Here is a 25,644-nt window from a genome sequence, read left to right as displayed (position 1 = left end):
TAATTCATACCTATCTCTTCCTTGTACCTTAGAGCTATGGATGTTAATGCTTTATTAAAGAAAGGCACAAATAAAAGTTTGAAACCAACCAAAGGTCAACCAGATACTTGGCAATGTTAGAGTGTTAACAAAACTTGAATTTTTTTTTTTTTTTTTGGAATTGTAAAAAAAAAATTAGCCAATGATACAAGAGTGGGATAGAATTTTAGGGGAGTGGGACTGAAAAATTTGTGTAGAGTAGACCTCTACCAGCAGGCTTTTTGCAGGTGGGAGCGGGACGAAAAAAAAATACATTTTTGGCGGGACCAGGACAGAATCTTGCGGGAAAGGGTTTAAAAAAATCCATCCTGCGCAATCCTCTAAATTTATAATTCAGGTCCAATATTTCACAAACACCCGCAGTGCAATTTTGGGGAGCTGATGCGAAGAAAGAGGGAGATATAAGAGGGTGATATTAACAGCAGCCACATCGTCACTGCTAGATACACCACCAGGCTTCTTTATAGGCACTAAAAACTTACACACTCACAAAAATATCTCTTATTACCATCCTTGATCGCGTGACGTCTCAGACTCTCGAGTGTGTCGTTGCTTTCGGCCAGTGACAAAAATAGAAAAATACTACACATTTCTGGTGCTGTTTTGTGATTGTTTGGGTGGTCTACAACACACCCTTAATGTTTGCAACACAAAGCCAGCCCCCATTTTGCTTTTAACCAATGCACAGATCAGAAAAATGTAAATATTTTATTTAAAACCAGTGTTTCACAAATGTTTGATTGGGTGGGCGAGACTCACGTTTGGGTGGGCTCAGCCCACCCCTGTCCATGCCTACATCTGGCCCCGCTCTTCGAAAACCTGTAACAACACCTCTTTTGAATTTACATGATCACATAAGCCACATTCTCCAGGTATGCGAAACCACTCTCTTTCTCTCTTAAGCGGAGTAAGGAAAACCATGTTCTTGTTTACATGACGTTTCAGAATGCCGCTTTTTGCAAAAACCCTGGAATAAACGGATTTCTTAAGTGCATGTTAACATGGTCATTGTTTTTAGCCTCAAATAAAACTGAACAGTCTGTTCTTATAGGTTGCATGAAATCAGAATATTTATTTTGAAATATCTGAGATGTTACTGCGCACAATTCATCAGTGCATGTTTTTCTAAAGAAGTAAATGTTGGGGGCCTGGGTAGCTCAGTGGTAAAAGACGCTGGCTACCACCCCTGGCTACCACTTTTTTTGCTGGGAAAATTTATTTTATCCAATCCTACCATAGCCTAACAAAAACTGCCTTATGTAACCGGTCCTGCTCAACCCACTGCGAATGGGAATTCGAACCGGTGTCTCCGGCATGGGAAGTGGGCGCGTTAACAAGGAGGCTAAACGATACAGCCTCTAGCATCAGTTGCTAGTGCGCCTCTTGAGGCCATTAGAGTGAGGTTTACACATACTGCACAGCTATCATGTACCATCTGGCTCCCGTTACACTCAACCCCTAAACCTCACTCCCATCTGGGTCACGGCACCACTGTAACAGGTCCTGCCTGACCTGCTCCAAGCAGGATTCGAACCGGTGTCAGCCGGCATGGGAGGTGGGCACGCTAACAAGGATGCTCAAGGATCCAGCCTCTAGCGTCAGTCACTAGTGCGTCTCTTAAGGCCAGTGGAGTGAGGTTTACACATACTGCACAGTTATCACATACCAGCTGGCTCCCGTTACACACAATGAATATTGTTTCAATCTTACATTATGGAAGTAAAATGCATTCTGAAGGCAGTTGCGTATCTTTATATGTCACTCTGATGGGCAATACTGTATACTATAAGCACATACTTGTATTTGTTGTTAGTCATTAAGCTAGATCCTCCAAACCTGCTATTATTAGCCTTCAAGTAAACTCTGAGAAATTGGAGAGCTTTTAGAGAGGATTATAAAACCATCTCTTGATGTGTGATTCTGTGTAAACATGCCTGTCTGACAGACAGCTAATCTCACTGGATTCACAGGTGCAGATGAAGCAAACCTGTACTTACCATTCAATGATCAGACTTAAGCTGTCATGTCTGCTTACAGAGTTAACCACAAACCTCTATCAATGGTGCTGAGTCTACAGAGTGAACACAACCAGAACATAATGTGTGTAATGTTAGAGGAAACTGATCAACCTACGGCAGTGTAATTATGGGAATATTACCGGAGAAAATGTCCGAATCAACTGGACCATGTGCAAAGAAAACACACAAACCCATACAAAAGTTAGAGAGACTTGATTTTCTTGTTCAAGCTGTGAATGGTTTCTACCAGAGACTATTTAGCAGAGACGGGCCTCTTCTATTAAAATAATTGGAAGAAATTAAAACATCCAATGGCCAACCGTAGTCCCGCCAATCACCTTTTAGAGACAGATATCACCCGTCAATCAACTCAAGAACACGCGTTAGCCGAACCAGCCTGAAAAACTGAATTTTAATGTTATCAAATGTTTTATTTTGTTATTTTATGTGAATATATTTTCTTCTATGGGCATTTTTTTTATGTTTTACAGTTACTATTATCTAAATGTTTTTAAGTTAAAGTTTTGGAGGCTTTTACCCACCCCCGGTCCACAGTGTCCTCTTTTTGGAAAACCACAATATGGACACCCTATTGTTACCAAATGAAGACTGTTCTTATTTAAGATTTGGCAGCAGTTTGTTTGTTTTTTTCTGCACATAGCATGTACCGGATTGTACTGAAACCGTGATCCTAAAACCGCTCTCACTTAATGCATTCATTTAAAATGTAAATCATTATGCCCCAAATATTTACATTAGTGATTACTGAGTAATATTAACGAATAACATGTAAACATGTATGAATTACATGTATAATTTACATATTAAAACATTGTTACAGTTATTACAATTGTAATTAATCATTATTAAAGGTGATAAAAATTAGTAGTTTAAAAGCACATTAAATTTGTGTGATCTTTGCATCCAATTCCATTTCATACATTTTGAAAAAAGCATTTTCTACAAAAAAAATAAAAATAACAATAATACGAAAAATATGTTCCTTACACCTTGAACACATGAGAGTATACATAACTTAATCATTCATTTCAAAAACGTTTTCACACTTATTTATCAAGGTAATCTATAATGAATTTCTGAGTCAAGAATATCAAGACCGTTTCTCAGGGTTACTCCACTTGACATTTTCATAAAATTGATATCTGATTTTTTTTTTTTTTAAACTTCATACACAGTCATCAGCATCCCCCTCTTTTTTTAACGGCAATCTACACCAAATGACTTTGAAAGTTTTCTAAATATTAATAATATGTTGCAACAAACGTGTTTTATTTTATTAATAATATGTGCTTATGTTTCAAGAAATTATAATAAAATTTACTACTCATGCCAACATTTCTTTTTTCCAAGTATTTCAGCTTTTAATGATACTTTTTTCTGTCTACGGATGGTTACACTATTTGGACATTAATTACTAAATGCCTTTAATGTCAGTAATTGTAAAAAAATAAAAAAATAAAAATAAATAAATATACACAGTTGTGCTCAAAAGTTTGCATACCCATGGAGAATTGGTAATATATGTACCATTTTTAAAGAAAACATGAGTGAGCAGGCAAAACACATTTCTTTTATTTCTTATGGGATTCATATTCAACGGTAGGTTGTAACAGAATGGCACAATCATAAAACAAAACATGGCAACAAAGAAAAAAATGAAATGACCCCTGTTCAAAAGTCTGCATACCCTTAGTTCTTAATACTGTGTATTGCCCCCTTTAGCATCAATGACAGCGTGCAGTCTTTTGTAACAGTTGTCTATGAGGCCCCAAATTCTTGCAGGTGGTCCATTCGTCTTGGCAAAATGTCTCCAGGTCATGCAAAGTCTTTGGTCATCTTGCATGAACCGCACGTTTGAGATCTCCCCAGAGTGGCTCGATGATATTAAGGTCAGGAGACTTTGATGGCCACTCCAGAACCTTCAACTTTTTCTGCTGTAACCACTGGAGGGTCAACTTGGCCTTGTGCTTAGGGTCATTGTCATGCTGGAAAGTCCAAGAGCATCCCATGCGCAGCTTTCGTGCAGAAGAATGCAAATTGTCTGCCAGTATTTTCTGATAACATGCTGCATTCATCTTGCCATCAATTTTCACAAGATTCCCCGTGCCTTTAGAGCTCACACACCCCCAAAACATCAGTGAGCCACCACCATGCTTCACAGTGGGGATGGTATTCTTTTCACTACAGGCCTTGTTGACCCCTCTCCAAACATAGCGCTTATGGTTGTGACCATAAAGCTCTATTTTGGTCTCGTCACTCCAAATTACAGTGTGCCAGAAGCTGTGAGGCCTGTCAAGGTGTTGTCGGGCATATTGTAACCGGGCTTTTTTGTGGCATTGGCGCAGTAAAGGCTTCTTTCTGGCAACTCGACCATGCATCTCATTTTTGTTCAAGTATCGTCGTATTGTGCTCCTTGAAACAACCACACCATCTTTTTATAGAGCACCCTGTATTTCTCCTGAGGTTACCTGTGGGTTTTTCTTTGTATCTGGAACAATTCTTCTGGCAGTTGTGGCTGAAATCTTTCTTGGTCTACCTGATCTTGGCTTGGTATCAAGAGATCCCCGAATTTTCCACTTCTTAATAAGTGATTGAACAGTACTGACTGGCATTTTCAAGGCTTTGGATATCTTTTTATATCCTTTTCCATCTTTATTTCTTTTCTGCTCCCCATGGCTCAGTATCTAGCCTGCTCAGTGCATCCACGTGAGAGCTAACAAACTCATTGACTATTTATACACAGACGCTAACTGCAGTTTAAAAAGCCACAGGTGTGGGAAATTAACATTTAATTGCCATTTAAACCTGTGTGTGTCACCTTGTGTGTCTGTAACAAGGCCAAACATTCAAGGGTATGTAAACTTTTGATCAGGGCCATTTGAGTGATTTCTGTTATCATTATGGTTTAAAAAAGAGCCAAACAACTATGTGATAATAAATGGCTTCATATGATCACTATCTTTAAATAATTTTTTTTTGCATGATCAGTCATATTTTCAAAATCAATGCCAAAATTTCACAATTTCTGCCAGGGTATGCAAACTTTTGAGCACAACTGTATATATATTATATATATATATATACAGTTATATTATATATTATATATATATATATATATACAGGTGTATTCAAGTAACTGTTTTGTGTGAATTACATTTTTTATAATAATTTAATAGATTTAAAAAAAGAAAAAAAAGAAAGAAAAAAAATCATTGACCAAATAAACAAATATGTTTGAGTGAATTTTGAAAAATTATAAAACTATAAAAATATCATAGTTTTTTTGGACACGTATTACAGTGTGCAGTATGCCAAAACACTGTTTTTTGGACATACTGTATACATTACATAGCATGTTTCGTGTGTCTGACCCTGAACTATCAAAGAGCACAGACAGAAGATATGTCAAATTAAAATGACACACTAATGTCCCTAAAAGACACAGAAGAGTAAAGCATTTTAATTAGACTGCCCTTGCTGTATGTTCCTAAGGCAACATCTGTCAGCGGATATGAAAATAATTTCCCCTCACAGCTGAAGCTCAGAGTCACTCCATCTACCAGCAGCAAGGACACATGGAAAGGTAGAAGCAGACAAGAGACTCACGCTGTTGTGATGAAGCACTTGCAGGACTCTGTTGACGTTGTTGAGAGAGTGAACTCTGGTGGAGCCACGCTCTTTGGTCTGCAAGAGAGAGAGAAATTTAATGTCTTTACGCCAGAGGTCGTCAACATCCATCCATCCATCCATCCATCCATCCACACACTGTACAAACACACTCTTATAGTCTACACACAAACACACCAGTGTAGTTGCAGTCAGTCCCTCCAGAAGATCGAGCAGTTTTCGTCCGTCTCTCAGGTCAGAGAACATGTCTTTGATGGGCATCTTTCCCGTCTGAAAACACATAAAAACAGCACAACTTTAATGCAACTTTAAAACAATCCCTATGTCATCCTCTCTCAACAAAGTGCAGAAAAAGAGCTCTGCAGCGATCGGCCACTCCTATGACACACTGTGGACGACGCAATCGAATCGGCCTTCCTTCACTCTCAAATTACTTATTTATTTGCATATATCTGAATATTTTGCAATATAATTCAAATATACTGTTTCTTTTCTAATAATCAACAACTTTAAATCAATAGTTTTGTATTTTTCCATCGTTTTTTATTCGATTAGGTCATTCAAGCAATGCTTCATGCCACTGTAGTCCATTTCCTTATGAAAGATCGTCTGATTTTAAAAACTTTTTTTTTTTCTTCTTCTTTTTTTGCTTCAAATCAAAGTTTGTAATTCTGATTCCACTCGGAGCTGGTTGATTTGGTTCCTGGTTTAGGACTCTTTTATGAAGAAGACTTTTATAGGACAAAAAAATGAATGGAAAAAAACACTTCTGGAACCAAGGCACCTGAAAAATTGGGCGGACACTGTTGCGCTCCATTAGATTTTAAATGCCCCATTGTATAATAACAGCCTCTTTGCAAAGTCTATCTTACATTGTGACCCAAACTGTAAAGATCAGACTGAAATGATAAGGGATACTGTCAAAAGTAAACTTCAGTCGCTTGTTTCTAATGTTGCGACTCCTCAAAAGGATATGCAGAGCACAACTGTTTAGAGTTCTCAAACTTTTTTTTTAATTGTTATTAATAGTGCAATTTCATGTGAAAGCATCAATGGAAATTTGTTTCAACACTGTATAACCCCATTTAATTTGATTACTGTAACAGCAAAAATAAAACACGGGGGGATAATTTCACTCAAAATTTGTGCAAATTTAGCGCGCGTTATTTCAGCGCAAAATCCTCCGTCATCTTCACTAACAACCCACAATATAGTTTAAGCAGGCAAAATCAGGGCTGAAATTGTGCTGTGTCTTAAGTATTTAAATTAATTGTCATTCTTGTTCACGCAAATACACCTCCTTTCTATGTAAATTACTCTCAATATAGATTCACAAAAATCGCAAGGTGCTATTTACCACATGCTATTACCACCAGATGAAAGCAGGTGGTAAATAAAATTCATTTTATTTAGAAGAGATGATCACATCAGCATTAATTAATTAAATAATAAGCAAATGATGGAGAAGAGCGTTAAGCCCTAGCATATATCCAGATGTGTGGTGTAGTCAAGCGCACTTTCGGCATGGATCAGGCGTCTGGATCACGGTAGTGAGTGATGCTGTTCAGTCCTGCCACAGTGTGTCAGATAACGGTGGTCTGCTGTATCCTCCACTATGTAGTGTTCAGAATCGGCTCGCAAGATCGGAATTGCACATGCAAATTGCATTCAGCAGCGACTTTGTGGGCGCGTTTGCGCGTCAGTGAATCAGGCGCTAAACCAGCTCATGCAAATGACTGGTGCTTTTACCGGATGCAATTCATGCCTAGTGAACCCGTCTCTATGTGTGTCTCCTTTTTGTGTGCAAATTTGAAAGACAACAGGTTCCTCTCATTAGCACTGATTATGCAAGAAAGTGATGTAATTAAATCAAAGTGACAGTGGGAAACCAAACACTTCTGCTGTTACTATATAAGACCAAGCTGTAGTCGACAAAAAAAAAAAAAAAAAAAAACTGTTGAATAATTCAAACATGCTTCAGCACACTTTTGGATATCAGCCTTTAGGATTTGAGATCTTGGAGAAGAAAAAAAAAGCCTCTCTAGAGAATTAAGAGCCTCAAGCATGTTCTGCATCAGAGAGTCTAAAGGCCCAGGTATACTTCATTTTTTGCATGTTCCGTATCGCCTTGTGGCTGGTCGACCGCGTTGCCTTTGTGAGTATACTTTTCTGACTGCGAACGAATACGAACCCGTTCGATGCATGTGCACTACAACTGCTTTGTGACACTCTTTTAGTACAGTCAATGGCCAGCGCATGCGCAGACGACGCACACAGCTGATCTAGGCGGTCAAGCCACGCAGCTGTGCTGAAGAAGCAATTTGCATCACACATAATGTGCGCAGAGCATTCTGCAACGCGCACACCCAAAGTATACTTCGGCCTTAAGCTTTCAGGTCTGTGCCAGAACTTGAGGAGTTCTTCACGAGAGCAGACATAAAAGCAGAGGTTCAGACATTCATCACGAGCTCTGCTGGGACTCTTCGGTTACCTTGGAGAACTGCGCATTGATCCACTTCGTGAAAGTTTTCTTCTGTACAGCATCATGTTCATCTGGGAAAATGACAGATGGAAGAGAGTGAAAAAGACAGAGAAACAGTGAATGAGCTGATGTTATGGCACATAATAATACATTGAATCAAATCGAATCAAAATAAAATGGAGGCCTTGTGAATTCTGCAGACTTTCCACCACAAAACAATGTGCACACATTCCATGTGGTTTACCAAGAACTAGATGACACATCACTGCCCTTTAAACTAGTTACTCATTGACGGACATTGCTAATTACAAGACCCTGAGCAGTCAAATAAGTGTCCAATAAGACGCTATCTTGGAGCTGTCAACCAAAGCTATTTGTCTGACACAGGATCAAATCAAAGCATTACAGCACTACTGTCTTAATGTGTGCGTTGTCTGTATATCCTTGTTTTAATATATATGCAGCCTGTTTGTTCCCACACACAAGAATGTTCAAAAACCATAGCCTCTGTGTAAACCAGTGTGAACCCTACAAAATCAAAAGGTTAAGACCACAAGCCTGCCGGGTCGCCTGCTCTTTTGTGTGTGTGTGTGTGTGTGAGACTGTACCCAGCAGACAGTGTATATGAGGGTCAGAAAGCCAGGAATGTGCCCCAGGCTACAGAGATGGTGAAAGAGTATATACACGACAACACACACACACCCCTACTCAAAGCAAAGCAGTGAAAAACACATTTTTTTACACACAGCATGTCAACCAACTATAACCGCTGGCTACCTTATGACTCTAAACATACTCTATGCAGGTGTACGAACACAGACACAACTAGCTACACAAGCTCAATTTCAAACATCATTGTTTTCCACAATGCAATTCATAATGCAATGGAAGTACACACTGCATTCTCAGCACTGCCACAAGGGGTGCTAAAGTGGCCATTTGAGTCAAATGTCTTCTTCTATGGTCAGTTTTTCATCCAGGTCAAATAATGTTATGGTGAAGCAACAGTTAAAAGAGTCTTTTTGAGTAGGTCAGGAAAAGTTAGTTAACACTGGCACTGTAGTTAATTAGTTAATACTGTCAAAATTTGTACAGCGAGCTACCTGAATTATAACACATACGGTTTAAAGGCACAAACATTTGAAGATAACAATCGCCCCTTTGAGTACTGGGGTTTGTTACCGCAACAGCAACACAAGAACACTCATTATATATGTACAACAGTACCATGCGTTTGCAATACATTGGCCAAGCATTTGCTTCTGCATTTACGTACTTGCGTAGAGTACAGTTTTAAAAAAAATACCAGAATCATTTGATTCTCAAGACTTCTGGTTCCGTTAACAGTTTCCGAACGTGCCAATGCAGACTAACGCTATACTAAAATACTCTGACGCTGTTTTCTGCAGCACTATTCAGTGGCAGCGCTGCCCCGCTACTGAATCTACCACGTGAAACACGCGGCACACAGAGTGTAGTCTGATTCCCTAACGAATGACTCCTAAAGAAATATTCCGGGTTCAATACAAGTTAAGCTCAATCGACAGCATTTGTGGCATAATGTTGATTACCACAACAACAATAACAAAAATCGACTCGTCACTCCTTTTCTTAAAAAAAGAAGAATTAAAAAAAAAATAGTTTTTTATTTTTAAGGTGGGATTTTAAAACCTTTACAACCAGTCTGAAACATGCAGTGATGAATACACACATTCTTCATTCTCCCAGTGTCATACACACACACGCACAAGCAAACACTTGCCTTTTATCTAAACCCTGACATTCCTAGATTCCCTCTACAGTCCTGAATTCCACAAAAAGTGTGAGTGTATGGGTTATGTGATTGTCTGTTATGCTACACTGTTCCGCACTGCCTGATTGGTTGTAGGCATGTGTGCTGTGCTGCACAGGGCACACTTGGTTTATACACCGATCAGCCACAACATTAAAACCACCTGTCTAATATTATGTAGGTCCCCCTCGTGCCGCCAAAACAGCTCAACCCGCATCTCAGAATAGCATTCTGAGATGATATTCTTCTCACCACAATTGTTCAGAGCTGTTATCTGAGTTACCGTAGACTTTGTCAGTTCAAATCAGTCTGGCCATTCTCTGTTGACCTCTCTCATCATTTCCTTCCACAGAACTGCCGCTCACTAGATGTTTTTTGTTTTTGGCTCCATTCAGAGTAAATTCTAGAGACTGTTGTGTGTGAAAATCCCAGGAGATCAGCAGTTACAGAAATACTCAAATCAGCCCATCTGGCACCAACAATCATACATGCTATTAATCAGCCAATCGTGTGGCAGCAGTGCATAAAATCATGCAGATACGGGTCAGGAGCTTCAGTTAATGTTCACGTCAACTATCAGAATGGGTAAAGAATGTGATCTCCAAGTATATCCAATTATATGGATACAGTATTCAATTATTATATTAGAAAAATCACCACTAAAACTCATCAAGATGTAATTTTTACTTTAAAAAGGTTGTAGAAGATTGCCAGTGGTGTGAATGACTAACTTACATTGGATTTTTTTAAAATTTTTTTATATAACTGAATACTGTATATGTATAATTCCATATCCTGGGAAAATCTCACCTAGATTAAGTCAGGATATCTAATAACAGCCTTCTACAACCTTTACAATATGAAAATAATATCTTGGTAAAATTTCAGCAATTTGTTTTCTAAAATAATTGAACACTGTACTCATTGGACATACTGGCTTCAAATGTAGAAAGTATTCTTTAGAATGAGAAAATGCTTTTTTAATAACAGTGCATGTTATGTTAGAATATGCAAGTCAACTGAATGAACGCATGGACACTGGCGTTTTAGCATAGTTTGTGGAACTTTTAGATGGTCCCTGATACACCGCAGATGAACTTTGTACCAAAAACTATCTTTTCCCGCTTGCTGTTTTTGCTCTCTGTGTTATGAAGTGTCCCATTACTGTTTTTACTGAGTGACAAACCACTCACAATTTTCAGTAATTGTGCATTTGGAATTAATTTTGAAATAATTGTGCAAGTGGGCAGTAAACCAATCCCGAGGAAAGGACTAGATATTCTCCACACAGCCAATCTCAGGTGAGAAGCTATGGTACCTACCATTTCCATTTCGACTGAATTGCGGTTGTGTTTTCTGAATTGTTGCTTTTTTCTGGATTTGCGGTTGTGTTTTATGATTCTGCTGATGCGTTTCTGAATTGTTATTTTGTCTTTGGATTTGCCGTTGTGTTTTTAGATGTGTTGTTTTGTTTTGCACTTCATGGCCACCGTAGTTATGAAATACTGGACTATTCCTCTTCAGGAGTTTAGACCCATTAAGATGTCTTTATATTCCTTATATTATAGACTCTTGATGTGCACATCCACTGGTGTTGTTTCTACTTTTGTCTACTGATTTAGCGGTGATTACATCATCTAGCACTTCTTCGTGACAGCAACGGCTCAACTGTGAGTGTCGCCAGCTTGTGGACCCACGAATTAGTGCAAATGGTCCCAGGCGCAAGTGCAAACTCTGCGTTCAGAGTTCTTGCAATTAGAAAAATGTGGCCGCATGCATTCAGTGCTCAAGCACTCTGCTGATGATGAAATTTGCATCACAGGTCCTGTTTGCAGAGTCTGTCGAACTCATAATTACCTTTATATAAAACAATACACAGTATGTCCTCATTTAAATGGGTCAAACAACCCATTAAGATGTAAATGTGTCTGTGTGTGTGTTTGAGTCTGTGCTGTGCAGTAACTAGATTTGAAGTATATTTTGACAGGGGACATTCCATAATGCATAAAATTCCCATAATTGAGGAGGTGGTTCCTCCTCCACTCTGGACTCCTGCCCGAGCTTGTCTGAAAGCAGACTGCGGGAGAAAGAGCGATAGACAGATAGAAGGGATTTCAAAAACACAGATGCAAACTAAAGACTACAGTACAGCGTTAATTGGAGGGTTTGTGGCATCTTGAAGCTTTTAAATGAAAATCACAAAGACAAGGATGCATCAACAAACATGTGTCTCACCAAGATGTGTTTTAAAGGGCTCATAATATGACATAAACTGAATTTTCTTGCTCTTTTGAAATGGAAGAGTTTGAAGTACTGTGTACAGAATGAAGATATACAGTAACAATCACAACTCCACTCCTCTCCAGTCCATCCAGACCATTTAATGAAACTAACCTGCAAACGTCTTGATATTGACATCACAACCATAAGATCAACATTAACACATGACTGCCCACATTAACATGTCAACCCCTATTCAGCATTCAGCAACTTGCTCAGTGCTGATGACAGTGTGAGCTATACTGGCACAAAGGGGTAAGCCAATTATAAATACACTGGCCGCCAGAAGTTTGGAATAATGTACAGATTTAGCTGTTTTGGAAGGAAATTGGTACTTTATTTCACCAAAGTGGCATTCAACTGATCACAAAGTATAGTCAGGACATTACTGATGTAAAAAAACAGCACCATCACTATTTGAAAAAAGTCATTTTTGATCAAATCTAGACAGGCCCCATTTCCAGCAGCCATCACTCCAACACCTTATCCTTGAGTAATCATGCTAAATTGCTCATTTGATACTAGAAAATCACTTGCCATGATATCAAACACAGCTGAAAGCTATTTGGTTCGTTAAATGAAGCTTAGCATTGTGATTGTTTTTGAGTTGCCACAGTATGCAATAGACTGGCATGTCTTAAGGTCAATATTAGGTCAAAAATGGCAAAAAAGAAACAGCTTTCTCTAGAAACTCGTCCATCAATCATTGTTTTGAGGAATGAAGGATATACAATGCTTGAAATTGCCAAAAAACTGAAGATTTCATACAAAGGTGTACACTACAGTCTTCAAAGACAAAGAACAACTGGCTCTAACAAGGACAGAAAGAGATGTGGAAGGCCAGATGTACAACTAAACAAGAGGATAAGTACATCAGAGTCTCTAGTTTGAGAAATAGACTGCCTCACATGTCCTCAGATGACAGCTTCATTGAACTGTACCTGCTCAACACCAGTTTCATGTACAACAGTAAAGAGAAGAACTGCAAAGATGGCAAGTGCGACAGGAAGTGTGGGGTGAAATGTCACCTGAGTATCTGGACAAACTGACAGCTAGAATGCCAAGGATCTGCAGAGCTGTCATTGCTGCATGTGGAGGATTTTTTGATGAGAACTCTTTGAAGTTGTTTAAGAACTTCTGAACATTTTTTTCAAATTGTATTAGTAATGTTTCATGTTATTAATGTCCTGACTATACATTGTGATCAGATGAATGCCACTTTGGTGAATAAAAGTACCAATTTCTTTCCATAAGAGCAAAATCTGTACATTATTCCACATTTTTGGCCACTAGTGTATATTATTATTATTATTATAATATTCTTTTCTATTCTAATATTCTTTTTAGTGTAATCAATAACATACAGCGTGACCAGTGTAGAGCGATTCCCGAACAAATGACTCTTATGAACTGGCTTTTGTTAGTGTATCCAGGGGTGTGAATCTTTGAAAGTGAATCGATTTGATTCATGATTCATAGGTTTTCAATTCAATTCAAAACAACTTTTTGCAAATTCAGAACAATTCAATACACAATGAAATTCAAATAGATACAATTAACAATTCAAAATGTATTTTTTCAAATGTATTTATAGGATTCTTTAAATACTCCCCCTAATGTGTCAGACAAGAAAAAGAAAGACACAATACTTAAGATAATTTATTGCACCAAAATCAGCTTGAAAGAAAACACATTAAGTACATGTACATACAGGCTTCTTGGAATACAACAGTGTAATGTGTCGATAAAATAGTTTAGAGCTAAGCAGAACACCAAGTATTCAATTTTCCATATTTCACTACAAAAATTCCATGATTTTTTAAAGATTTAATTATTTTGCATGATATTTACAGCCCTGGAAAACACAATTTTAAAATTACCCGATATTTCCAGGTTTTCCATGCCCTATATCAGTAAAACAACCCAAATATTACAGCATTAAAACAACATTTTAAGTTTCCTCAAGGCCTCTTATACCAACAAGGAAAAGAGAAATGCCATATCAACTGGATGACCTCAACTTAAATGTTTTCTGCATGCCAAGTCCCCAACTAAACAATGATACCAATAAAATGGCACTATTTATCTTATAGAAAATAACACCAAAGTTTCCCTGCAATGACAGCATTTTCTTTCAGCAGTGGCCACGCAATGAGTTGCAGCTGTGCACTGCTTTGAGAGCGTTTCACTCGAGACAAGAGCACACGGACCGAACTGAGAGCGCGTGTGATCCCGTGAAGGGCGACAGAAGAGTGCAGTGCACAACTGTGAGGGGATAGCTATGAGGGCACGCAATCTGAGAACGATGCTGCATGTCTCAATTAAATCCCACATGTAACTCATTAAATATTTATGTATTTTCAAATATTGTAGACTGTTTGATCGAATCACAATTCATTAGATTTTTAGCATTTTAAAATGTTTATTGACCAACACTAACGATTCTCGATTCAAAAACCATATTTCGAGATATATGCATATGGATCGCCAGGATTAGTGCTTGTCCAAAAAACTGTACAAAGAAATTGTAAACTTGAAAAAATTCCATTTGCATAAGTGGACAACCCCACTGAAAGTCAGGTCAAGGTAGACAGTCAGCTAGATTTTGCATTGCCCAAAAACACTGGACAAGCAGTCAGCCTGCTAGGTTTTGATACAAACCTAAAGTCAACAAGTCGAAAACATTTATGCCCAAACAATGCAACTTCCTTAATATGTGAAATAGCACCCTCAATAACTCAACCACGATTACAGGTACACACAAACAATTCTGTTGTACAGCCGCCTACCTCTGAATTTCATACTGTGTCCAGCCATGGAGTCAAAACCAACAGATGAGAGAACAATACAAGTTCTCCAGTCCAAGTTCACATTCCTCTCTACGCTCACTTTTACTGAAGAGTGACAGAAAAATATGTAGGCTGAGAGAGAGAGGGGTGGGCATGTATGTTGTGGTCCACTGGTAGAACACACACACGTCTCTGTGGAATGGCACCCCAGCGGTGGCAAACGGTGGCGAGAGCATGACCAGCTCCACGAGTCGCCCTGACGACCATATGGCAGGTCACCGTAACGACCAAATGGAATGTGATGGAATGTTGGAGGTACAAACTGAAGTTTCAAAGTTTAAAGATGTTTATAGGTGAAGTATGTAATTTCTGCACCACTAGCGTCACCAGACAGAATTGCAAAAATAATTACATTTAATCATGAAAAACAACAAAAGGGTTTCCTAAACACTCCTCCCTTATTCTATTGGCTGGACAAACAGATAGTCCTGCCTAAACTCACGCCATTGGTTGAGCCTATGTTGCTAAATCAATGCATAAATAAAACAAATAGTGTTTTGTTTTGTTATTTTGTTTTCTTTTTTATCCTAAAAATGCATTGTTTTCTTTTAGGGCTAGAGTTAGGGTTTGTCTACAGTAAATATAATTAGCTTTATATAAAATCAATAAAAGACAACATTATGTCCTCATTTAGACAGCGAAGTAAATGTGAGTGTGTGTATGTATGCGTGTAGGCTTGAGAATAAACTGCATTGAAACGTGTCTCAACAAACATCTGAAAAGTGGAAAAGAGTTGTGTGTGAATCAGGAAGTAAAAGAGCAAGTGCTTACCCAACAGAGGAAAGGAAAACTTCTTCCTGTGCTTCTTAAAAAAGCTCCCAGTACGCTTTCTCCACGGTAACCACTTACTCATGTTCACAACATCCACTCCATAAAAGAGAAGAACGAGAGGATCAAGAGAGATAAGGACGAAAACTACATGCAGGAAGTTCAAATGATGCCTGAAGAGGGAGATGCTGCTGGAAGCATTGCATGCTGAGAGTAAACAGAAAGTGTGGTGGGTTACACTCAAAACCAGCATGCCTGTCAATCAAATGCAGCTCACATCCTGTCAGAGTGACACTGCATGTGACAGAAACACACACAAACCCACACAAACCCAATTAAACACTTAGAAACAAATAAAATATTAGCAGACACAAAATCATCTAAATGCACAAACACGGGGCACAAAAAGCCATAGTTCTTAAAATAACATGTTCTTCCTGTTTTTTGTTTTTTTTTAATCACACTACTAATAGTTCCCTCTTACACACACACACACATAGTAGTTCCTACAGATGAAGTGATGAAATGACTACGTCTGTGTCAAAACCTCATTAACGGCCTACCTAGACAGCATTTTTGGGCATCATAGTATAGACAGACAGACAATCAGTTTGACCGATATTTTTCACCAGTATTCACACATTTCAACTTCACTGGTTATCAGTTCTTAAAAGCTGAAGTGTGTAACTTTTTCTGTTAAAATCTTTTCTCCAATACCAGCTTAATATGCAGAGCCAACTATAAGAAAACCATTCATAGGTTAAGTTTATCAAATTGTAAACATTGTGTCTCTGTGGCACTATGAAAATTCCCCTGATTGTTTAAAGGAATAACAATTAATGTGCTGACATGGCAACACTATTTAAGATATCAAATATCTAGGGCTGCCCCCTTATAGTCGACCAAACGTTGGTCAATGAGAAGAGTCTTGGTCCACCAAGTTTTGATTGGTCGTTTGGATGCAGAAAAAAAAATACAAATAAATAAAAACTCCACAGGAAACCGACGAACACCGCTGGTATTACCGCTGGTTGGATGCTAGGTGGTACTACATTTACATTTATGCATTTGGCAGACGCTTTTATCCAAAGCGACTTACAGTGCACTTATTACAGGGACAATCCCCCTGGAGCAACCTGGAGTTAAGTGTCTTGCTCAAGGACACAGTGGTGATGGCTGTGGGGATTGAACCAGCAACTATGGGGTAATTTTTGTTAAGCAGGGTTAGGGTTAAGCCTATGCAATAAAGCAAGACACCTTGATTTCAAACTTTGAACTTTATTTTTTATTTATTTTAACTAAAAATTCAAATGAAACTGAAAAAATTAAGTGCAATTAAAATGTGTGTTGTTCAGCTTTTTGAAGGATGGCTTCACAACAGTTATGAAGGGCAACATCTCTCTGGCAAAGAACCTACTTCATCTGTGCATTCTCTACTGGTTAGGTAATTCATTGTCCGGGAAAATATATGATGTATGTGAATAAATTCATTTTGTTCCCTCCTTCACGATAGATAGATAGATAGATAGATAGACAGACAGACAGACAGACATCTATATATCTCGCTATATCCAATTACATCAGCAACCCCTAGGCTGGGGGATCAGTGAATATTCTTGCTTTAGTGATTTTGCATTGAAAATTAAATTGTATTTTTTTTTTAAACAAAAAACTTGAATTAAATAAATTTCTAAATTCAAACTGCACTCGAAACGAAAAAGCAATTAAAATAATGAAGTGAACAAAAAAAATTATATATTTATTAAGTAACCACCTTTCCATTTACCATCAGGCAAGTACGTGTCTAAACATGAAGGTGGAAAATTACTTACACAAATTATAAAATAATAATTATAATGATGATAATGATAATAATCACTGAAATATAAATCATGGTTCGAGGTGAACGTGTTTTTGTATTATTTTGTGTTTTAATCACAGATGTACAGGCTGCAGAGTTGTGGTCACAACGAACTGCTCTGTGGAAAAAGGTCATTTGCAGCACTCATAGACAATACTGCTCTTGCATATAAAAAAAAATTCAGAAGACATAAACAAAGAAAGTGTGAGAACCTTTTACATGCACGTGTTCCACGAGACTGCACGCCTCCGTACAAACAGCATGTCATACATGCGCATAGATGCTTTTCTGTCATCTGTTCTTAAAAATAATAAAGTGTGTTCCTTCAAGCGCGTGTCTGTGTCTCTACAGGCAAATTATTTGTAATATTAATTTGAAAATAATAATAGCCTAATAATAATAATAATAAATACATTAATGGGAAAACGAAACATTGTCTTGACATCGTCAAAGGCATCAGCTATTGGCAATCACTCTGACCATCGTGGATCCTAGAGATCATCGTCTGTCGGCACAACCCTAATGTGCATTTCTCTCTATAAATTAACAAAATGTTCAGATAGTCTCCTTGCTGGTTTTTCCAACACATTCAGAATTATTACCGCTTTGGCCAGTGTCGCTGCGGCTCGCTTCATGCGTGTGCTTGTAAAATTTCTATTTTAAAGGTTCATTAGTATGGTTTAGTATTTCTCTGTAATGTAGAACAGTGTTAGTAATGTTACATATAACATTCTTTCTCAGCCCTGGAACTCAAACCATTTTCTGATGCCTCCCAAAATATATATAATTTAAGTAATTCAATTAATATCATAAACATGCGACAACTAGCCGACTAATGGCTTAAACTAACGACTAATAGTTGACTAGGAAAATCTTTGGTCAGGGGCAGCCCTACAAATATCCCTTGACAATTTTACATCAGCAGTGTCTTGACATTATTCTAAAGAATTTTAGAAGTATTTATAAATATAATGTAAATATAAGAGGGCTATTTCAAAGTCTGTTAAAACTGCCAGTTTGTGGCTGTAGTACAGTTTCACAGCAGAAGGGAAGGAGAAAACAGGGAAGCAGGTTTTTCCAGGCTCAGGTAGGACTTTTAATAGGCCACTTCAATACTTTACAACTTCACAAACTCATCAGCTTCACAGGCACGTAGTCATTTAAACACATCAGCTCCACAGACACGTAGTCATTTAAACACATCAGCTTCACAAACATAACAGATTAAACGTAACAGCTTTAGCTTCAGGAGCATCGTGGCCTTCCTTGTGCCAGACTCTCTCACTCTGCTGATGGCGTAGCTGCTTATATGCCACTCTCCCCATGCTCACTGGAATTCGAAACAGGTGTTAAACATGATCTAACTCAGGCGTAAGCGTCCTTACCGCTTTCTCTGTCTCCGGACGGACGCTTGACCACGCCCCCGCTGCCACAGTGGTGCTATGACCGTGACCCATACTAGCCACATCTATGTGATCAGCCCCCATTACCAAACATACCGCTACATTTTCATCACAATCACACAATGCACACAGAAGATAAATGAAACACCTCCTGTTTCCCATTTTTTGCCATTAATTTATTGCTTTGCCATGGCAACACCATTCGATATATCAAAAATCTGTTCGCAATTTAGTATCTTCAACATCTTGGCATAATGCTGCCTAAATTTGGTGAGTCACATGAATCCCCTAGGAGTTCAAAAGTTCAGAGCCTGCAATTTTCAAAAAATCCAAAATGGTTGACTTCCTGTTGGGCGGAGCTAATGAATGTAATTGTGAACGTTGTCCGGCTTGATGAGAACTATATATGTACCAATTTCGGTGACTGAAGGTGAAAATGTGGGTGCAAGAGCCCCCCTTGCACGCCCATGTTCAAGGGGGCACTACAGTGCCCCCCCCCACACGCCCCCTTACAACTTTTGCCCAGGTCTAATGGCTGACAACTCTGATGTGTGTGCAAAATTTCATCCGTTTTTAAGCATGTTAAGTGCTCCAAAAGCACCCAAAACCTTGAAAATAATAATACATTTTTCAAAAATCCAAAATGGCCGACTTCCTGTTGGGAGGAGCTAATGACTTTAATTATGAAAGTTGTCTGGCTTGAGAACAATATATGTGCCAATTTTGGGTACATATTGGGTACAAAATGGGGTACCACAGTGCACCCCTTACACACCTATGTTCAAGGGGGTGCTACAGAGTCCTGCACGCCATCTCTGGAGGTATGCTTGGGGTCATTGTCCATTTGGAAGACCCATTTGCAACCAAGCTTTAACTTCCTGGCTGATGTCTTGAGATGTATGTATATATATATATATATATATATATATATATATATATATATATATATATATATATATATATATATATATACATCCACATCATTTTCCTTCCTCATGATGCCATCTACAGTAGTGGCCAAAAATATTGGCAGCCATGGTAAATATGGGCAAAGAAGTCTGTAAAAAAAAAAATCTGCATTGTTTAACCTTTTGATCTTTCATTCAAACAATTTACAAAAATTAAACCTTTAATTGAAGTAGAACAATTGAAACAGGGTAAATATCTCATTATTAAACAAATATTTTTCTCCAAAAAGCACTGGCATAATTATTGGCACCCTTTTATTCAATAATTTTTGCAGCCTCCCTTTGCCAAGATAACAGCTCTGAGTCTTCTCTTATAATGCCTAATGAGGTTGGAGAACACCTGGCAAGGGATCTGAGACCATTCCTCCATACAGAATCTCTACAGATCCTTCAATTTCAGAGGTCTATGTTGGTGGACTCTCCTCTTCAGTTCACCCCACATATTTTCTATGGGGTTCAGGTCAGGGGACTGGGATGGCCATGGCAGGAGCTTGATTTTGTGGTCAGTGAACCATATTTGTGTTGATTTTGATGTTTGTTTTGGATCATTGTCCTGCTGGAAGATCCAGTCAGGGCCCATTGTAAGCTTTCTGGCAGAGGCAGCCAGGTTTTGATTTTTTATCTGTTGGTATTTGATAGTCCGTGATGCCATGTATGCAAACAAGATGTCCACGATCTCTGGTAGAAAAACAGCCCCACAACATTAAAGATCCAGCACCACATTTAACCATGGGCATTGGGTACTACTTCATCTGTGTGTGCCAAACACATCTCTGGTGTTTGCTGCCAAAAAGCTATTTTTTTGTTTTATCTTACCATAGAACCCAGTCGCATTTAAAGTTCCAGTAGTCTTTGGCAACCTGAAGACGCTTGAGTTTGTTGTTGGATGAGAGCAGAGGCTTTTTTTCTTGAAACCCTCCCAAACAATTTGTGATGATGTAGGTGATGTCTGATATTTTTTTGAGACTTTCTGACCCCAAGACCCAACTAATTTCTGCAATTCTCCAGCTGTGTTCCTTGGAGATTCTTTGGCCACTTGAACCATCCTCCTCACTGTGCGTGGAGACAATATAGACACATGTCCTTTTCCATGCCGATTCTTAAGATCTCCAGTTGATTGGAACTTGTTAATTATTGAGCTGATGGTGGAAATGGGCATTTTCAGTGCTTTGGCTATTTTCTTATAGCCACTTCCCATTTTGTGATGCTCAACAACCTTTTGCCACACATCAGAACTATATTCTTTAGTCTAACCCACTGTGATTGATGATTGAGGGAATTTGGCCAGTGTATATTTATACCCCTGTGAAACAGGAGGTCATGAATGAACAATTTCATGTTCCAAGTCATTCAGGTGCACTAAAAAAAATGTAAAATATGAATGGGAATATACTTCAGATATATTTTACTCATAAGAATTTCTAGGGGTGCCAATAATTGTGACCAACGTGTTTTGGAGAAAAATATTTATTTCATAATGAGATATTTCCCCTCTTTCAATTGTTTTACTTCAATTAAAGGTTTGATTTTTGTGAATTTTTTGAATGAAAGATCAAAAGGATAAACAATGCAGATTTTTTTTCACAGACTTCTTTGCTCATATTTACCAAAGGTGCCAATATCTTTGGCCACTACTGTATTTCGTGAAGTGCACCAGTCCCTCCTGCAGCAAAGCACCCCCACAACATGATGCTGCCACCCCCATGCTTCACAGTTGGAATGGTGTTCTTCCGCTTGCAAGCCTCACCTTTTTTCCTTCAAACATAACGATGGTCATTATGGCCAAACAGTTCAATTTTTGTTTCATCAGACCAGAGGATATTTCTCCAAAATGTAAGATCATTGTCCCCGTGTGCACTTGCAAACTGTAGTCTGGCTTTTTTATGGCGGTTTTGGAGCAGTGGCTTCTTACTTGCTGAGCAGCCTTTCAGGTTATGTCGATAAAGGACTCGTTTTACTGTGGATATAGATACATATCTACCTGTTTCCTCCAGCATCTTCACATGGTCCTTTGCTGTTGGTCTGGGATTGATTTGCACTTTTCACACCAAACTACGTTCATCTCTAGAAGACAGAATGCATCTCCTTCCTGAGCGGTATGATGGCTGTGTGGTCCCATGGTGTTTATACTTGCGTACTATTGTTTGTACAGATGAATGTTGTACCTTCAGGCATTTGGAAATTGCTCCCAAGGATGAACCAGACTTGTGGAGGTCCACAATTTTTTTTTCTGAGGTCTTGGCTGATTTCTTTTGATTTTCCCATGATGTCAAGCAAAGAGGCTTGCCTTAAACGACTTGCCTTAACTATAGTTTGCTAATATGAAATCTGTGGAGTGGTTAAAAAATGAGTTTTAATGACTTCAACTTAAGTGTATGTAAACTTCTGACTTCGACTGTGAATAAACCCAGCTTAAACATTAGACAAATCTTATCAGTTCACTCTAAGTGCACTCAACAGAGGTCACTGGCCCTCAGACTGAATGGTGTGCACGTGAAGTGTTTCCTATGTCGAACATGTCAGCATGGATTGGTTTTCCAGCAGCTTTTCCACACACAAATTAACACACAGAAGGTAGAATACACACTTCTCTATACAAACACACTGGGTCTATTCCAAAATCTAGTGAGCTGCCTTTGGAGGCAGCATATTAAGGCATCATTGGCACTTCCGATGCGAAGGCTGTTCCACTTCCACGCCTCCTGAGATCCCTCATTTTGGCCAAATTCTGTAATCCATTGAATATTAAAAGGTATCGATAAAAAAATTTCAATGATAGAAAACTGACTACTTTACCCAAAATATATGTGTTATGTATATTTATGCTCAGAGTATCACATCGTTCCTCTTGCATAACCTGTACTGAACTCAATTGCGAGTTAGTCTCTCGTGCGAGTGAGGAGCGCTATTTGAATGATGTGCAGATGAAGAGCGTTCCAAATCGTTCACATACGAGGCTCCATTTCATTTAGGAAGAGGCTGCCTTAGAAGGCAGCTGCCTATGAAGGCAATGAGGCAGCACACTAGGTTTTGGAACAGACCCACTGTCATTCTCTGTAGATGTTCAGCTCACACACTCCTCTATGATTTTCCAGCAGTTAAGACACACACACACACTTCCCATAATGACAGCTCTGAATTTAGACTTTCCCTTTCTCAGCTCACCACACCCTCCTCAGATATTCACACACACAAGAGTGGTCGCACGATGAGGAAATGCTGGAGCTGACTTTACTTATTAGTGGTGATTGTCAAGACAAGCTAATAATCATTGCATGACTAAATAGTAATCACCATTACTATTGCTCATACTTAGGGTTAATGGTCTGTTCAGATTCTCCACCCTAAGTTTTAAATTTCAGTGTATTGAAACACGCCCCACACTGCCAACTGTTGAGTGATCAGTTTTATGATTTTTTTTTTTTTTTTTTTTTTTTTTTTTTGTATGGCAGACAATAAATTGCGCATAAAATCCCATAGACTTACATTGATTGAAGGAGGGACCAGTGTCATTTCTAGACACCAGAATGACCAGCCGGTTAAAATGCTATGCACCTCACTGATTTCTGCCTGCATCACCTTGGTCTAATGATGGACTACACTCTTGAAAAGAATATAGACTAACAATTAATTGCCAACAAAAGCCTTGATCAGCCAACTAACAAAGGACAATGCATCTATGTGAACTCCTGCAGTTAATCCAGGATGGACTTCAAAGACATTAGTCATTAATCTTACAGTTCATACAAAATCTTTGTTTAAACACTGACCCTTAACACTTACTTAAATTATTTTAAACCATGACATGCACTACACACAAAAAACTAATATTGGTATTTATTCATGTTGTTTAGCCAGAGGGGAACTGGCCCCCACAGTGAGTCTGGTTTCTCCCAAGGTTATTTTTCTCCAATAACCAACATCTTAAGTTGTTTTGTGTTCCTTGCCACAGTTGCCTTCAGCTTGCTCACTGGGGTTATAAATACAATTTACTTATTTATTTTTATACACTGTTTATAATCATATTTAAATCAAATTTACACAAAGATGATCCTAAGACTTTATAGATATTACGGTTTCATTTTCTGTTAATGCATGATTTTCTGTAAAACTGCTTTGAAAGGATGCGTGTTGTGAAAGGCGCTATACAAATAAAAATGGCTTGACTTGACTAGAATATCAAAGAGACTTGGAAATGGGCTCTTTTGATTTTGGCCAGTAAGCAACCATCCAGAACATATTAGCAACTGCATAGCAGCTCCATAATAAATAGTGATAGGCCGATGTATTAGCCAAGCCGATTAATTGGCAGATATTTGGCCGTTTTGCAATTATCGGCATCAGCCGGTTCAATGTATGCTTGGCCGATTAACAAGTGTTAACTTTCCCTTGTGTCAGTTCAAAAATCTACCAATAGATTTGTCAATGGACAGTCAACACTTTCTTTTTTCAAGGTTTTTTTGTTTTGTTTTTAAGTTTATGCAAATTTTAGTAAAAATTGGATAAATTAAGCTTTTGTTTCACTTTAAATATTGTGTACATCTGATTTGCTGTTGTTAAATGAAATTGCTGTATGTTTATCAGCATTTACAGTGCATTTAGAAAGTATTCAGACCCCTTCATTTTTTCACATTTTGTTATGTTGCAGCCTTATGCTAAAATGCTTTAAATTATTTTTTTTTCACATCAATCTACACTCCATACCCCATAATGACAAAGCAAAAACCAGATTTTTGATAACTTTGCAAATTTTTTAAAAATAAAAAAATGAAATATCACATTGACATATGTATTCAGACCCTTTGCTATGACGCTTGAAATTTAGCTCAGGTGCATCCCATTTCTCTGGATCATCTTTGAGATGTTTCTACACTTTGATTGGAGTCCACCCGTGGCAAACATTTGGAAAGGCACACGCCTGTCTATATAAGGTCTCACAGCTGAAAATGCATATCAGAACAAAATCAAGCCATGAGGTGAAAGGAACTGCATGCAGAGCTCAGAGACAGGATTGTGTCGAGGCACAGATCTGGGGAAGGCTACAAAAACATTTTGGCTGCATTGAAGGTTCCCAAGAGCACAGTGGCCTCCATAATTCTTAAATGGAAGAAGTTTGGAACAACCAGGACTCTTCCTAGAGCTGGTCACCCGGCCAAACTGAGCAATTAGGGAAGAAGGCCCTTGGTAAGAGAGGTGACCAAGAACCTGATGGTCATTCTGGTTGAGCTCCAGAGATCATGTGTGGAGATGGGAGAAACTTGTAGAAGGACAACTATCACTGCAACACTCCACCGATCTGGGCTTTATGGCAGAGTGGCCAGACGGAAGCCTCTCCTCAGTGCAAGACTCATGAAAGCTCACTTGAAATGTGAAAAAAAATTCCAAACGTCATGTCTAGAGGAAACAAGGCACCGCTCATCACTTGCGCAATACCGTCCCATGGTGGTGGTAGCATCATGCTGTGGGAGTGTTTTTCAGCGGCAGGGACTGGGGGACTGGTCAGGGTTGAAGAAAACTGAACACAGCAAAATACAGA

The 25,644-nt window shown here is 38.5% G+C and overlaps 1 protein-coding gene across 6 annotated transcripts in view; it reads right to left on the bottom strand.

Moving 5' to 3' along the window:
* LOC127418870 (utrophin-like) overlaps window positions 1-25,644 on the bottom strand; it is a 333,951-nt gene that overhangs the window by 279,024 nt on the left and 29,283 nt on the right. For 4 of the 6 annotated variants that reach the window (XM_051659719.1, XM_051659722.1, XM_051659721.1 and 1 more), the window contains exons 1-4: window positions 15,880-16,108; window positions 8,197-8,258; window positions 5,883-5,975; window positions 5,685-5,762 (exon numbers count right to left, since the gene is read on the bottom strand). In XM_051659719.1, the coding sequence (XP_051515679.1) occupies window positions 5,685-5,762; window positions 5,883-5,975; window positions 8,197-8,258; window positions 15,880-15,961 (315 nt within the window). In that variant the 5' untranslated portion in view covers window positions 15,962-16,108. Of the gene's footprint in view, window positions 1-5,684; window positions 5,763-5,882; window positions 5,976-8,196; window positions 8,259-15,048; window positions 15,110-15,879; window positions 16,109-25,644 lie in introns of those variants that run through there. The other 2 variants (XM_051659724.1, XM_051659723.1) reach the window with 2 other exon arrangements.

The sequence above is a fragment of the Myxocyprinus asiaticus genome, chromosome 28, assembly GCF_019703515.2.
Source record: "Myxocyprinus asiaticus isolate MX2 ecotype Aquarium Trade chromosome 28, UBuf_Myxa_2, whole genome shotgun sequence".
Classification (NCBI taxonomy): domain Eukaryota; kingdom Metazoa; phylum Chordata; class Actinopteri; order Cypriniformes; family Catostomidae; genus Myxocyprinus; species Myxocyprinus asiaticus.
The sequence above is the reverse complement of the archived record's forward strand: the minus strand, read 5'-3'. Positions and strand labels throughout refer to the sequence as shown.